Genomic DNA, 17,229 nt, shown 5'->3' with positions numbered 1-17,229 from the left:
CCAGGAACAAAGCCAGCTCGCCGGGGCAGGAAGCACACTTGATGAACTGCGTGACCTCGGGGCTGATGAAGATGATGGCCTCTCCCAGGACTCTGAAGCGCTCAGCAGCAAAGTACTCGAAGGCGAAACCGATGACCTGGTCGTTGAGCCAGTAAGGTCCTTCCAGTAGGGAAACGTCGGAGCGCCGCAGCAGGCTGTCCTGGTAGCTCAGAACCACAGGATCCATCCTCCAGAACAATCAGAGAACGTCAGGCTGGAAAACACACAACAACGTTCCAGTGTTCAATGTTTGAGTGGTTCAGCATTTAATCAACAACTATCAAAGTATAAAACTTAACATTCTGTCCATCCTCTTAGTTGTGTGATCTGTGAATATAAACTAGTTTTGGGTATTTCTGACGGTTGGTTTGTAACAAATAGAGCTGCAGTGACTGTTTGCTGAGCTGAAAACTATTAACCTAATAGTCAACTATTTTGATTATCAATTATTTGTTTTCTTGTTACGATAAAAAGTCCAAATTCTCTGCTTCCATCTTAACTTTGAATATTTTCTGGTTCCTTTACTCCCTGAATATCCCTAAAGTATCCATCCATCTATCCATCCATACAGTTGAAGGATGTCATCTTGGGCTTTGGGAAACACTGATCGACATTTTAGAGACTAATTGGTTAATTAGGACAATAATCCATAGGGGTGGTGGGAAAAAATCGATAATCGATTAATCGTGATTATTAAATGGCCGATTACGAATCGATTTTAAATTTCCAAAAAATAGATTATTACATTTTTCAAATTGTAATACAAAGGCGAGTCCTCCTGTTACTGGCTGTCATATATGATTTAACCACAAGGTGGAGCGCTATTAACTGTCTGTCATAACAAGACACGTGTAACTGAGCCAGCGAGCAAGTGTGTCGGCGCTAACCGGGTGCTAACTGAGGTGAGCGAGGTACGACGCCTGAAAAATGAAAACAGAAAACACAACATCCGACAACCAACTAACCCACCCAGCTCCATCTGGGTTTACAGCAAGCGTGTGGGTACATTTTGGTTTTCATGATAAGTCCTCACAAGATACCGACAGAGCCTATGTTGTCTGCAAGCTTTGCCATGCTAAGCTAAAGTACTGCGGCAATACTAGCAATATGAGAGCTCACATGTCGCGCTTCCATCCAGGGCTGAGAACGAGCGTCCGAAGCCTGTCATCCCACCAAACCAGGTGGCTAAGCTCGCACCCGGCTCGGAGCGAGCTAAGAAAATCACAAAGTGTATATCCTACTTCATCGCGAAGGATATGAGACCATACAGCGTGGTGGAAAACACGGATCCGCTATTTAGTCCACAATCTGGAGCCAAGATATGTTATTCCATCCCGGTGCTTTTTCACGCATAAATCGATCCCAAATCTTTACAAGGAGACAAAGTTTTCCGTGCAAGAGTCCATCAAGTCTGCTCACAGGGTGGCAATAACTTGTGATACCTGGACATCCAGAGCTACGATCTCATACGTGACCATCACGGCTCACCATGTCAGCAGTGAATGGAATCATTTCCTACGTGCTTCAGACCACAGCTCCTCCATAAGAATCTGGTTGTTCCAGAGCAATGAATATTGTTAACTATTATTTGATCACTCAATTTACACAGTGTGTTCTGTTTTTACAACTGTGTACAGTATAGCTATAAGGTTACAGTAAAATGTGTGTAAAGGAAATTAACTTTACATTCATTTTTACTATATAAGTTACCATGCAAAAATCTGGTTGTTCTAGACCACTGATTCAGTACTTGATTACTCACAACACAGTGTGTTGTGTTCTGTTTTTTTCTATTACAGCGTATAAGCTACAGAAAGTTTATTGTATTTTATTTCATTTTGCCATTGAAGTTGCCATGAAGGTCCAAGGTATTACATGCTGATCTGTGACCACAGAAAGTTCCAAAGCATCTGCATCTTTGTTATATGGAGAGTAAAATGAATAAATAAATAGAATTTGGACATTTATTCACAAGTGTAGATATTTTTTAACAGTGAAAGATTACATTTAAAACAAAGTAAAGCAAAAATTAATTTGGATATTACAATTACACTACAATACTGAAGATGCTGTGAGGTGTTACTCAAAAGAGAAGTTAAATAATTCAGTAACTGACTGACAAATTGAAGATCAATAATCGGCAATAATCAAAAATCGAATCGATAATCGGCAATAATCGAAAATCGGTTGGTAATCGAATTGGGACTTCAATAATCGTAATCGAATCGGGAAATTGGGCCAATTCACCACCCCTAATAATCCACACATTAATCAGTAATGAAAACAATATTTAATTAGAAACTCAGCACAAAACAAGCTTTCTACTCTGAGTTTTTACTACTTCCTGACATTTTGTAGACTAAACAATGAATTCATTATCAGAATACTTATCTGCAGGTTAAAGAAATGATTGCTGATCAACAGAAATCTTGCGGCAAACAGGAAATTTGAAGACGTCATTTACATCAGGCAGCATTATTCATGATATTTAGGTCGCTTTATACATAAAAGCTCAGTTTCCCAGACGTGGATTAAACCTAATCCTGTACTAAAAACCTGTTTTCAGTGGAGATATTTACTCATTTTTAGTTTTAGTATACAACTACATAAGTCCATGTCGGGGAAAATGAGCTGCAAACATTTAAATCGAACAAAAATATGATCCCAGCATGCAAATGATCTTGATTTCTGACTTTAAAATCTCATTTCTGAATAAAAAGGGTTAAATTTAGCCAGCTGTTCAACAGAGGACACATTCTGAACCATTAAATGAATCCACACCCTCATCAGATGTGGCTTCAGAGGACAATGATCAGACAGTGTGACCAACACAGACACTCCTTTGAACGATAAAATGCAGCTTCATTCAGATCATTCGATGCCACACATGACAGGAAACGGACGAGAACCGACTGTCTGGATGCTGCATGTCTGGGGTCAGGCATGGAAATGTCCACAATTTCAATAGCTGTCATTTAAGAAATAGTTTCAGCCTGATCCATATGGACGAGCACGACAACCTGATCCTGTCCCCAAAAATGTCCATCAACTTTGCTATACCCTTAAGGAAGAGTAGGACAACGACCCACAACACCACTGACAACCTCTTTAACTTTAGTCCATGCAGATGTTTGACTTCTTACTGACTGATTTCCTGTCTCTCTACGTGCCCGTTATCATTTCCAATGTCGTGCACACTTGGCTGTTTGACATGATCCATTTTTTTTGTCAATATGCCACTTATTCCCCTGTGATTATAAAGGATGGATAGAATTAAATGAAATATTGCATGCTGTGACTCTACTTCTGTTCAGTGTAGTTGTACAGTGAATCCACTGCTGTCACTTGAGCAGCAGCTGGTCTTAGTTTGCTTAGAAACAGAGAACTTTTGTCCAGCGAGTTGCAGAATGACGCCGAAACTCAATGCAGACACAACTATTGACTTTGGTTGGATGGATTAAACTGCACCTGGATGTGTTCAAATTGACCTGTTTTAAAGTTAAAAAATGTGGAAAAAAAAATATTTTCACAGTGAAACTTCTGATGTCCACATTTTCAACATTTTTGGGAATTTTTTTTGCTGGAAAAAAAGAAATGTTAGAAAAATGTTTCTTCAAGAACATTCACATAAAAATCAACCAAAATCCTGTGAAATTCGCTGGATTTTGGTTGATTTTTATGTGAATGTTCTTCAAGAAAATATTAGTTTTACTGATATATGTAATCACTTGATATTTTTAGGATTTTTTTTTAAGATTTACAAGAATTTTCTTGCACAATTTGGGGGATTTTTTTTAAATAAATTTTTTAAGGGAAACTTTTAAGGAATTATTGGAATTTTCTTCCAGAAATTTGGGGAATTTTTATGCTGAAATTGTTTTGTTTTTTTGTTTTTTTTAAGACATGGAAGCAATATTTGTTGGTGCAACAGGAGGGTTAAAACTACACATAGATGTGTTAAAACTGCACATATATGGATTAAACTGTATATAGATGTGTTAAACTGCATATGGATGTGTTAAAACTGCACATAGATGGATTAAACTGTACATGAATGTGTTAAAGTTTACCTAACTGTCAAACTTTGCAGAAGCTAACACAGACTGATCAGTTCAGGGTCGACGTTGATTTGATTCGTCGTTACTTCATAAAACCTGTACCTGGATGTGTCCTACAGCACTAACAGAGTTATTTTCAGATGTGTCCAGTGGCCATAAACCCACTGCGGAGCTTCACATCACTGCAATGCGATGCGTTCACCGTCTTTTCGTTAGCATGAGCTAGCTAGCCGCCACTTTCCCCAGCACACGGAGCCGAAACAACTCAGCTAAACAGCGAGAGCAGCCCGTATAACACACACCACGGGCTGATAAATTAAAACACATGCGTTTGACCTGATGTCCGTACCTGTGAAAGACACATTCAGATCAAAAGTAGCAGGAAAACTGCAGTGTTGTCCCTCATTGCAGTGACTAACGTAAAGCGCTTCTGGAACGCCGATAAACATTTCGCGACAGTTGGGTGGAGACGAGCTCGTTTCTGATTGGCTGCTTACATCCGGGTACCTGCACGGTAGCTAAACTGGAAGGCTAACGGTTTGTTTCGTAGCGAACAAGCACTGAAAAGTTGTCGGCGTTTATATTTTATAGTTAAATAAGAGCAACGATGAACATATGTAGAAATAGATGTAACTGTCAATCATTTATACACTTAAAATAGAGCCGAAGTTCGGTTTAAGGCTCGTGTAAGAGAGGACGGTGTTGCGGTGTTGCTTCGCCGTCGTGCTATTTGCTTCCCACTTCCGGGCATTTCTCTCCGCCCTCCCCTCCGGATTCCTCTCTCCGCCCCTCCGAGCGGCGGCGTGAACGCGCAGCGTAGTGGCCGCACTGATTAGCAAAAGCAAAGAGGAGTTTTGAGCGAGGAGCTGCGAAGCGAAGGGGCTGCCTTTTAATTACACCCGAACACGCTGGGATTAAAAAGAGAGAGAAAAAGAATGTTTTCTGCGCCGCGGACTTGAATGTCGAAGGACTTTGTTCGGGAGTCGAGCGTCCGGAGAGAGAAGAAAAACAAATTAATCCAGTGGGAATGCACCGAATTAAATAGAGACTTAGGTTTTTTTTTTTTGTTTTGTTTTTTTGGTGCGTGGCTACAAGTGTGCGCGGCTCTGCAGAAGAAGCCTGAAAGAGACGAAGGAAACTTGAGTGAAACGTTGAGTTCAGCTCCCCTCTGGAGGTAAGAGGAGGGATGTTGGGCTGCAGAATCCATGAATCACTGGAGCTGTTTTCTAAGAATCTCGCTCTCTGAACTGTTGCTCATTTGCAATGTTGTTTTCACTTGCTTTTAAGGTGTGTGTTCGTGTGTGTCGGTGCTTTTGTTAGTCACTGAGGTGTGTTTGTGAAAAGTTTTGCTGCCTCGTATGTCAGTTCAGATTGCAACTACAAAAACCCAAAGGTGCCAAAAATCCCATTATAGACTGATGAATTATCACAATAGCAGACATTTGACACATACAGGTCACTTTCTGCACATATTTACACACATTAATTTGCATAAATGTTGTACATTTTTGGCAAAAAGCTTGCAAAAAAGCAGAATGATGCCGCATAAATGAGAGGAAACCTGCAGCACAGCTTCTAGAAACCAGGTGTTTCATCTTGAGTCTCATTTAGAAATAAGATGGTTTGAGTGTGTGTGTCGGTGCTTTTGTTAGTCACTGAGGTGTGTGTGTTTGTGATGCGAGCTTGTGAAAAGTTGTGCTGCTTCATATGTCAGTTCAGATTGCAACTACAAACCCCAAAGGTGCCAAAAATCCCATTATAAACTGATAAATGATCACAATAGCAGCCATTTGACACATGCAGGTTACTTTCTGCACATGGTTTACACGTGATGAGACACATTAATTTGTGTTACTGTCATGTAAATGTTGTAGATTTGTACAAAAAGCAGGATGATGCAGCATAATTGAGAGGAAACCTGCCGCACAGCTTCTATAAAAGAGGTGTTTTATCTTTAGTTTCATGGCGTGTGCGTGTGTGTGTGTGTGTGTGTGTGTGTGTGTGTGTGTGTGTGTGTGTGTGTGTGTGTGTGTGTGTGTGTGTGTGTGCGCGCGGCAGGGTGGGGTAAATGTTGACATGTATTATTTAGTGGAGGTCAGACAGTGCAGCTCGTCGTGCACTGAGGTCCAATACGGCGTGCACAGCAGCTGTAATTGCACGGGGAGGTCTAATGGGGTGAGGAAGCTGCTGAATCATGGGTCTGCTGGTGGACACACACACACACACACACACACACACACACACACACACGTTTACAACACTCCCTGGCAGTGTGAGTTCACCTGAATGGCTTTTATTTTTTATCTTAAGCCATTTCAGTGAGGCTGTGGCCTACATTATGCATGAGGGGAGGTTATAGTTAGATTGGGACGTTTGTGCAGAAGTGAGGACGGTTCACTGAAAGCTCCTGGGTGCTTCTGACCATCTTTTATTTGCGGGACTCTTATATAACGCCCACATTAGATTTTAGATCAGGATTACTGCGATTATCACGGCGGAACATGCTCAGTTTTTTGTGCAACGTTTGAAACCGTCGTCTCCTTACATAACTGCACTAAAAGCAGAAGAGAACGGCTTGAATTGGGGCTTGGAGCAGCACAGGTGATGAGAGTAAAGTGGGCCTGTCCTGCAGGAATGTGAGCTCTGAGGAGATGCAGCTGCTGCAGCGTTAGAGGAGGCGTCCTGGACCGAGACTCCAGCAACTGGTCCCTGTTGACATCTGACACCTCACAGAGCCTCTGTCTGCTGCTTCTCAGTCCTCAGGCCTCAGTTTTCTATCACACCGGGCTGCACTGAGCGATATGGCAGACGCCACCTGAACAATCGAAGCTCAGATTTGAGTGTTTGCAGCGGCTAATCCGCTCGCTTTCAGTCTGTTCTTCTGTTTCTACAACTTTAAGAAGGTGACCATGTTCTAAAATCACAACAGCAACGCAAAGTTTCAGCTGCTTCTCTTCTGACAGCTACATGATCTCAGAGTTTTTGCAAATTTGCGCTAATTTAACCCTCGTGTCGTCCTGAGGGTCAAATTGACCTGGTTTAAAGTTTGGAAATGTGGAGAAAAAAATAATTTTCACAGTGAAACTTCTGATGTCCACATTTTCAACATTTTTGGGAAATATCTGAAAATTTTTTGGTGGGAAAAAAAGAAATGTTAAAAATGTTTCTTAAGAACATTCACAAAAAATCAACCAAAATCCAGTGATTTTGGTTGATTTTTATGTGAATGTTCATAAAAAAATATTAGAAGTTTTACTGATGGGTCATTACATATCATTTCATCAAGTAGTCCCCACCTGACCCTCTCAGATTTTTCTAAATTTTTACATACGTATAGAACATTATATATGATGGAAAAATCCAAAATTTCAAGGCTTAATTGTAAAGAGTTCCAAAGTTATGACCATTTGAAGTAGGTAGGGGGTTCCCTAAAATTGCGACCAAAATTAAGACTTAAAATTTTCGGCTATTTTCAGGCTTTTATAACTTCTGAACAAAAAGAGCTAGAGGTCTGAAATTTTCAGGATCATTTCATAGGAATCCATAGTCCTAAGAAATGTGAAAATACTTACTTAAAATTTATAATTGCATGTTACAGAGAATGACAAAGTTGAGATTTTATCCATCGCAAACTTCTAAAATGCTACTTTTGGCCACCTGTCGGGTCGTCAGTATAAACTTAGCCAGGATGCAGAAAAGAAGGTTTCTGAACTGTTTAAAAAATTTCTGAAAAGGAATAACTGAACCAACTTTGCAAACTATCCCTCTCACCCACTGCATGACACTGTGGGGTCTTTAAGCAGCTCCTTCAGCAGCAGACTGAGACATCCACCCTGCAAGAAAGAGCGCTATCACAGGTCCTTCATCCCATCTGCTATAAGACTTTACAACATCAGCATCACTGGCTGATGTTAACATAAACTGGACTATATCATTACCACCCCAAACCATAAAATTTGCACAGACATTCTTGCACTGCTACATCTTTGCACTTTTTAAACTTACTTGCATTGTCTTACAGTGTGTCACTACTATACTATTTCATCCTCATTTCTCATCCCTGTACATGTTGTAAATATTATTACTACTGTTCTATTATTATTTTATTTCTCTTACTACGTCTATTGCTACATAAGCTGCTGTAACAATGTGTATTTTCCCTGGCGTGGGGAGAAATAAAGGACTATCTATTCTTGAAAATTTATAAGTACTTAATAATATCTTCTTTACTCTGCAATACATACATTTGAACACTTGAAAATCACTAAATTTTCTGTTATATATGGCTAAAATATGGGGTGAAAATGTGCATATTTAATTTGAACATTTAACATAAAAGGATTTATAGAAGCAAGTTGTGCCTGGTATCAAAATTTAGGGCAGTTCCTGTACTTTCACATGGTGTCTTTTATTTTGTGATACTACCTATCCCACATGCTGATACTGACCTTTGAATCCAAAGGTCGGACAGATATTTTTGATTTTTAGCTGTTCATATATCATACATAACATAACATAGGACCTTTAATTTACAGAGATCCATTCCCTACGTAGCCAAGATACAGCACATAAAATTTCTAATGGATAGGATGGTTAGTTTTTGTGTAACAGGTGGCCAAAAGTAGCATTTTAGAAGTTTGCGATGGATAAAATCTCAACTTTGTCATTCTCTGTAACATGCAATTATAAATTTTAAGTAAGCATTTTCACATTTCTTAGGACTATGGATTCCCATGACATGATCCTGAAAATTTCAGACCTCTAGCTCCTTTTGTTCAGAAGTTACAAAAGCCTGAAAATAGCCTAAAATTTCAAGTCTTAATTTTGGTCGCAATTTTACAGGAGGATGGGGCTGTGTGGTGTGAGTGATGGGCATCCACATGAAGTCATTAAAGAGGAACCTGCTTGTGTTGCAGCGAACAAAGCTCCCCTTTCTTTAGAGGACCATTATACGAGGTGGGCTTCGGCCTCACAGGCTCAGCTTCCCCATGCTTTGCATTTCCCCTCATTAACTCAGCGCCGCTAACAGCAGCCGGAGTGAGGTGTGCAGAGGAAAGTGCATGTGTTGTTCTTTGTATTTCTGTTTATGTGAAATGTGCCTAACTCGTTCTCTTTAATTAATCCCTCACAATGGGGGAAACACAGCAGAAAAACAACACGGATTTGTTTGGAAGCACGCTTTGAATCCCTTTAAATGAAGTTGTTTTTCCTTCTGCACGGAGACGCAAATGTCTCAAACCTTTTTGTTGCTCTTGTGGACCCTCGTTGGCAGCCTGATTTGTTATTCAGAGGCTTGGATAGACATGAAGAAAGATCAATATATAACTGTGGGACTTTTTGTATCATAGTTGACATTTTTGCTGTTTTCAGGCCTAAAACCAACATGACCACCTATAACCAAACACCACATGGTATTTTAGAGAAGATTCTAATAAATATTATATAGACAATTTATTTCTGCAGATATTGTAATAAACCTGTTGACTCCTTTATATTAAATACCTCAGAAAGCCTTGGAGTCTGGCCAGTCTTTTCTTCAGGAGGAAATGACATCATGTGGAGCAGGTCATGTGATCTGGAATTAACACACTTCCTGGAGAGGTGTTTTTGTAATGGGGAACTTAGTGGAAAGGGATTTAATTTGTTATTTTCCATATAAAATTTGATACACTGCCAAAAATGAAATATCTGTCTTGATTATCTCACCTCAATAAAACAACACAATCCAAACTATTTCTGAATCAGCTCATTTTATTATTGTTTAGCTCATTAGAAGATGGTTGGTATTAAATTCAGATGGTTATTTAGTTGACATTTTAGTGATATCCAGTCATTTTTTTATTAATAAGTGATTGTTTGTATAATAAATAATGATGGAATTTGTAAAGACATGATCATAATGAACATAAAAACATTAGTTTTTTTTAACTTTAATAAAAATGTATGCCGATATATCCCATGGACTTCAGAAGTCCCTCAGTTATAGTTTGACCCCGAAACTGTTTCTCAGGAGGAATGTGTTCGATTTGTGGCTTCCAGCGGTGATACCTGTGAAGGATCCACTGATGTGGGTTTAACAGTGGCGATGCTGATTATTGGTAATCAAGAAAGGCCGGTAACCAATATTTGGGACATTAAATGTAGTGTTTTAATAGCAGAGAACCTGTCATTCATAATGAGGATGGCTTTAACTGAAGATGCAAAATAGAAACAGGATTAAATTAAGATGCTCTCCTCTGGTTATCTGGCATCCACTGTTTGTCTCCTACAGTTCGTCTGCTGTTCTCTATTTTCTTAATCTTTCACTGATTCTGTCACTTTTATTCCCCGCTAAGGTCCAGATCTTAAAGCATCATGAATTATTGTTTTTCCTGACTCTGTTTCAGGGCCGCTAGCCATTGGATTTCCTGGTTTGAGTGTTTCTTGAGACGTTTCTGAGACCAGAGTGACAACAGACAGAGAGGAACTGCATCAGACCTGAAGCAGGGCATTTAATTTATCAATAATCAGTCAATAAAAATACAAATAGTAGGAAAAATGCCAAATACTGGCCGTGATAATCGGTTTATCCCTGATACCTACAGTGTAAAAGTAGAATAGAATAAAACAGCTTTATTGTCATCATATATGGGGACATGGTGGAATTCTAAGTAGCTGCCTCTGGACGGTGCATTCATTGAAACCAGCTAAATTAACGATAATAAATAATAAAATTGAATGTACAAATAAAGCAAAACTATATTAAGAGTTCCAACATATGCAAAAAGAGGAAATATATCTCCAGTACAGTGAGGAGGTAATGAGACCAAATAAAAACCAATGAAATAGAATAAATATGGGCAGGAGATGCACCTAAGCAGCATTATTAAGTACAGATTTTAAGGTGCAGCAGTAAATCCATGCATGATGACATCCAGCTGAAATATCAGACGTCAGTGGCCATGTGTCACGCTGAAAACTAAAGTTGACATTTTGCTGAATATTTAGCGTGTTGTGACCCAGCTGACAAAAGCTCCCGGCCCCCTGAAGCCCGGCGGTTCAGACAGAACAGGGCCCTCGGTTAATCCCTAGGCATGTGCTGATGTGTAACGGTCCACGAGACGGTCCACGATACGGTCCACGAGACGGTCCACGACACGGTCCACGAGACGGTCCACGAGACGGTCCACGGTACGGTCCACGGTACGGTCCACGAGACGGTCCACGGTACGGTCCACGGCACGGTCCACGACACGGTCCACGAGACGGTCCACGAGACGGTCCACGAGACGGTCCACGGTACGGTCCACGAGACGGTCCACGACACGGTCCACGAGACGGTCCACGAGACGGTCCACGGTACGGTCCACGGTACGGTCCACGGTACGGTCCACGGTACGGTCCACGAGACGGTCCACGAGACGGTCCACGGTACGGTCCACGGCACGGTCCACGAGACGGTCCACGAGACGGTCCACGAGACGGTCCACGGTACGGTCCACGAGACGGTCCACGAGACGGTCCACGGTACGGTCCACGGTACGGTCCACGGTACGGTCCACGGTACGGTCCACGAGACAGTCCACAGCACGGTCCACGAGACGGTCCACGATACGGTCCACAGCACGGTCCACAGCACGGTCCACGGCACGGTCCACGAGACAGTCCACAGCACGGTCCACGAGACGGTCCACGATACGGTCCACGACACGGTCCACAGCACGGTCCACGAGACGGTCCACAATACGGTCCATAGTACAAAAAAACAACAAAAACAGACAAAACATTACAAAAATGAGACACAAAACAACAAAAGAACAATGAACAATCTAGTATTTTACTTTATGATCCAAACAACTTGTCATGGTCTAGAAATGATTTTAAATTTATAGTTTTACTAATTTACAATCTGCAGTTAACATCTTCTCTGGAATTTTTACACTTTGAGGGCCGGATTGGACCCTCTGGAGGACCGCTTTTGGCCCGCGGGCCACGTGTTGGACAACCCTGGTCTAAACTATCAGGCAAATCACCAGGAAACAATCAAACATTTACTTTGGTTCAACAAATGTAAAAATAAAGCCTGCGGGAAGTGAAGTGATGCATGGGTTTTTATTTGTGGTTCAGGAAGACGGAAGAAGTTGAGAGCTTCATCTCTGCTGCTCTTATCTGAGAGGAACTCTGACGGTTTACAGTAGTCTGTTCTCTGTCAGGATGAGGCAACAGGGGAGGAAGAGCAGAGATAGCTGTGGCTAACTGACAGCAAACAGGCCGTGATAAGACGAATTCAGAGACGTGTTCTCTAATAGCCCACATTCTTCCTCCCAGCTGATCTGAACCAAAGCTATCAAGACTTCTTTAAAAAGACGAGGAGGAATCACATCAATGGGGGAGCCTATAATTCTCATTTCACTGAAAACTTGTTCTAAAAGATGCAGGCTAACAGGTTCAAACTGATTAAAAACAGCAGAATAAGTTACTGATGTGCCTGGGTCATGTGCAGGACGACTTATAAGGGCTCTAGTGCGCTCCACTTTACGAATGAAAAACTGCAAGAAATCCTCACACATTTTTGATGGGTCCTCGGGACAGTGTAGTTCAGGAGTACTGAGAACTGTTTTAATAGTATCAAAAAGAACACGTGGGTTGTTACCGTTGGAAACAATGATGTCAGAAAAGTGTCTAGTTTTTGCATCTTTGACGGTTTTTTGATAAGAATGCCACTTATCTCTCAGATTCTGAAAAGACACATGTAGCTTATCCTTTTTCCATTTTCTTTCTGCCTTTCTGCACTCACGTCTGGCAGCGCGCGTAACGTTTTTCAGCCAGGGTTCAGACTTTGGTTTAGACAGCCTAAGTTTCACAGGAGCGACAATGTCTAATGCAGCTCTGCAAGCAGAATTGAAACCAGCGCAAAAGTCATCAATGGATCTGTTTAAACATAGAGAGTCATCTACGTTCAGGGCAGAGCAAAAGTGCGCAGCGGTGGAGGGATTAACCATACGGCCACGACGCACAGGCGCGCACGGTATGGATACAGCACAAGACAGGGGAATTTCAAATAAAAACAGGCAGATGATCAGAGAAAATTGCATCACAAATCTCAAGCTTCGAGACAGTAAGACCATGAGTAAGAACAAGATCGAGAGTGTGGCCATGTTCATGTGTGGGACCAACAACACACTGTGTAAGATTAAAACATTCAATCAAATTTAAAAAGTCTTTTGCCAGTGACTTTTCAGGACAACACACATGGACATTAAAGTCCCCAGTAATGAGAATGCGGTCATACACCGGTATAAATTCAGCTAGGAAATGCGAAAAGTCACTAATGAAGTCTTTGCTGTATTTAGGTAGCCTGTAAATGACAGCGCATATCACTGGGGGCGCAGAGCTCAGTTCAAATATGTTCATTTCAAAGCTGGCATATGATGCCGTGGGTACAAGCTGCTTACACTTAAAGTTACTTTTAAAGACAGTTGCAAGCCCCCCTCCACGGCCCGATGTTCTCGGGGAGTTAAAATGCAAACAGCCAGCCGGTAAAAGTTCACAGAAAGCACTCGACTCACCCACGGCCAACCATGTTTCGGTTATAAAGAGAAAATCCAATCCCCGCGACTCGAATAAATCCTTCAGGATAAAAGTTTTATTTGCTAGCGATCTTGCGTTCACCAGGGCAAACCGAGCAGGAGGAGCAGGGGAGTTAGCTGTCAGTGGACTCCTAGCTATCAGCTGGAGATTCAGCTGGTTCACCCCACGCCAGCGAGGGTTTGCAGCTGGGAGGCGGCGAGTGGAGAATCCTTCGTCGAGACCGACCACTGGAACCAAACGGGTCGATTGGATCCAGAGTGCGCCACGAAACGAAGCGGTGATATTCCGGTCCGATCCGTTGGAGCGCCTTAGCAGAAAGAGCTAGCCAAGCCTTCAGTTTCACCAGCAGGCCTCCACGCTTACCTGGGCGCCTGCGGTGCGGCTTACGCCCGGGTGGAGCACGCCATCGGCACAGGTAAGCCGGTATCCCAGAGAGAAGCGGAGGGCAGACGGTTTTGTGCCCATCGTGTTCAAATGAGACCAAGTTTTCAAAAGAGGGTCTCAGATCAAGTAGTGCTTGGCGGTCATAAACCAGCAGAGAGTTGACTTCGACAGTGACAACCAGTAAAACTAGCAAAAATACAAGAAAAGTGCCTTGATAACTTACATTTTACGCCACCAGTTATTCAGTCATTGGTAATTTAAAATGCTTTTGATTGTAGATAAAAGACTAATCCTTGTGACTCAGTTTTGTTTGTTAGTCGAACATATTTCTTTTAGAAGTTGTTAAACTGCTGCGCTAATTTTTGGTTGTTTACGAGTGTAGAGCTGCAATAGTGAACTGACTAGTTGGTACCTGTTCAGTTATTAACTATCTTAATTCTCCAATAATCAGTTAGTCATTTTAAAAAGAAAAACAGTCAAAATCCTGTGATTCCAACTCCTTACATGTGAATATTTTCTAGTTTCTTCACTCCTCTATTACAGTAAAGTGAATATTTTTGGGTTTGCTCATATTTTACAGACCAATCAAATAACAAGTTAACTGACAAAATAATCTACTAGCTAATATAAAATGCAGATTATTGTTGGTTTCCTCCCTGGTAATAATGGACCACAGTTAACGAGAGCTTAGGGAGCTGGTTTCTTCTATATTTCAACTGTAACTTGCAGTCAAAAAAGTCAGAAAAGCTGCATTTCTGCTCTCAAGTTGGAAAAGCATAATAATTCTCTGGTAATTCTCTCTAAACCTGCGGAACTTTTTGTCACTTTGAAGACATTTCTAATGTCGTGCCTCAGAGCTCAGTTTAACCTGCCTGCCTGACGCTTTGGCACCAACCTGCATTCATCCTGATTAACCTGTGATGTATTTTGTAGCACACATTCACTGCCTCAAACACCCTGGAGTCCATCGGAGGCTCCTTATCGTCCCACAAAGAGCCCCACTTACCGCTGAAGTCGTCTCAGCTCAGCTAATATTTTCCTCTATGTGTCTCCTTGCTGGCTGAGCTCAACAGGTGAGCTCTGAGGCAGAATGAAACAGCAGCAGGTGGAGAGCCAGAATGAGCTTACCGAGGTTCACATGGACCTTCTCAGCTCAGACAAACGAGTATTGTTCAGACTGGATTAAGGAGTTTGTTCCTGATGCTAGTTTTCTGTTTTGGTGGAATGAGTGCATGAAAGTTTAAAATGCAGCTCATTTCAGATTCAGAAAACTTTATTTGTCCCCAGGGGACAATCAAAAAGGCACGTAGAGCAGGCAGTGGAACAATGATAAAATAAAGAAATAGGGATAAATATATATACAAATCTAGAGCAAGTAATATAGCAATAAAAATAAAAGAAAAGAAGACAAAAGACGCAACTTAGTAACGTACTAGTGCAAATATGTCATACTAGTGTCTGAACTCCAGTGAAAATGTAAACAAATCCGTTCTGTGCATCACGATATCGATCAGTTCTTCATAAAGTCATGAATACCAACAACTTTCATGCATGTATGAATCATTTTACTAGAAGAAAACAGAATATTGTAACGGATTGATATTGTTGTTGATGTTGAGGTTTCAGTGCTTATTGTTCAATTCCAGATTTACCTAATGTCAGTGAACGTGCCATGTCGAGTTAGCTCACCTCCATTTTGCGTGTCATTTTTGTAATTTTGTCTCGTTTTTGTCATCTCATGTCTAGTTTTTGTCGTTTTGTCTCGTTTTTGTTTTGTGTCTCGTTTTTGTTGTTTTGCATCTCGTTTTTATCATTTTGTTTCTCGTTTTTGTCATTTTGCGTCTAGTTTTTTTCATTTTGTGTCCTTTTGTTTCTTGTTTTTGTTGTTTTGTGCGTCATTTTGGACGATGGGCAGTACATGTTAAAGCAGAGAGCATTGTGGGAGTTTAGCAGCAACGGGCACCATGACAAAGACTAATGAGGAGGTTCATGATCTGAAATGTTCCACCTTTAAACTGTAGGAGTTTCAGGAGAATCGTTTCTAGAAACGTCTTCCAGAGAAGTCCGGACAGTTTCTACTTTAGTTCCTTTGATCACCAGGACCTGGATGAGTTTGTTGAGGTTTCAGTGTTTATTGTTCAGGTCCAGATTTACCTAATGTCAGTGAACGTGCCATGTTTAGTTAGCTCACCTCTGATTGGCTGAGAGTCAGCAGTAGAGAGAGCTGGGAACGGCGGCTAATTCTGGAGCTAAGTTATGGGGTTTTTCTAGTTATTCTGGCTTTGGCTACGGTCCACAGTAGCCTGTATGAAGGTTCAATAAACCAGCAGAGAACCAGATAAAGTCTCACTCATTCATCACAGAGGGTCGCTACAATATGTTGACCTGTTTTTACAACTTGATCCATGTTGGTCGGTGTTTGTCCCTGTTCCCAGTGTTTTATTCTATCTAATTTCACTTCCATGGAGACGGCTTTCCTTTTCTTCCAAGCATCAGAAGAGTCTGACTTACGCTGGGAGCCATAATGAAGGACAAAAAGTTAGTGAATGTAGCACAATCCAAGGTGGATGTAAACAAAGCTGTCTGATAGCGCTGCATGATGACATATTCATCCGCTCCGCTCATCAGCTAGTTCCACGTAACCAATGTCAATGTCAATGTCAACTTTATTTATATAGCACATTTACAACTAAAAAAGCCCAAAGTGCTTCACAACAATCAAATACACTAAAAGATGACACATAACTTTAAAATTAGCAAAGTCATAAAAATAGAATAAAAACATAAATTATACTATGCAAATAAAATAACATATTCAGCACATCTGATGATTAAAAAGCCAGGGAGAAAAGGTGCGTCTTAACAAGAGATTTAAAGTGCTCAAGTGACTCAGCAGCTCTGACATGTGGAGGTAAACTATTCCACAGAGTGGGACCGACAAAAGAAAAGGCTCGCTGACCTCTGCTTTTCTTAAATTTGGTCCTGGGAACATCCAAGAGTAGCTGGGATGAGGACCTCAGAGTTCTCGCAGGTTTACGAATGGACAGTAAGTCACACAAATAAGAAGGCGCCAGGCCATTTAGACATTTGAAAACCATGAGAGCAATTTTAAAATCAATTCTCTGGCGAACTGGGAGCCAGTGCAACGATGACAAGACTGGAGTGATGTGTTGGTACC

At 41.3% G+C, this 17,229-nt stretch overlaps 2 protein-coding genes across 10 annotated transcripts in view; one reads left to right on the top strand and one right to left on the bottom strand.

Annotated features, from left to right (window-relative positions):
• The window catches only part of senp8 (SUMO peptidase family member, NEDD8 specific), a 5,713-nt gene extending 1,085 nt beyond the window's left edge, over window positions 1-4,628 (bottom strand). Inside the window, exons 1-2 of the mRNA XM_023295411.3 lie at window positions 4,447-4,628; window positions 1-253 (exon numbers count right to left, since the gene is read on the bottom strand). The exon at window positions 1-253 is cut by the window's left edge and continues 1,085 nt beyond it. Coding sequence (XP_023151179.1) covers window positions 1-226 — 226 coding nt within the window. The 5' untranslated portion in view covers window positions 227-253; window positions 4,447-4,628. The remainder of the gene's footprint in view (window positions 254-4,446) is intronic.
• Window positions 4,629-4,894: 266 nt separating this feature from the next.
• The window catches only part of myo9aa (myosin IXAa), a 162,432-nt gene continuing 150,097 nt past the window's right edge, over window positions 4,895-17,229 (top strand). For all 9 annotated transcript variants that reach the window (XM_055009181.1, XM_055009191.1, XM_055009194.1 and 6 more), the window contains exon 1: window positions 4,895-5,271. The gene's annotated coding sequence lies outside the window, so the exon portion shown is untranslated. The remainder of the gene's footprint in view (window positions 5,272-17,229) is intronic.

The sequence above is a fragment of the Amphiprion ocellaris genome, chromosome 1, assembly GCF_022539595.1.
Source record: "Amphiprion ocellaris isolate individual 3 ecotype Okinawa chromosome 1, ASM2253959v1, whole genome shotgun sequence".
Lineage (NCBI taxonomy): Eukaryota > Metazoa > Chordata > Actinopteri > Pomacentridae > Amphiprion > Amphiprion ocellaris.
The sequence above is the reverse complement of the archived record's forward strand: the minus strand, read 5'-3'. Positions and strand labels throughout refer to the sequence as shown.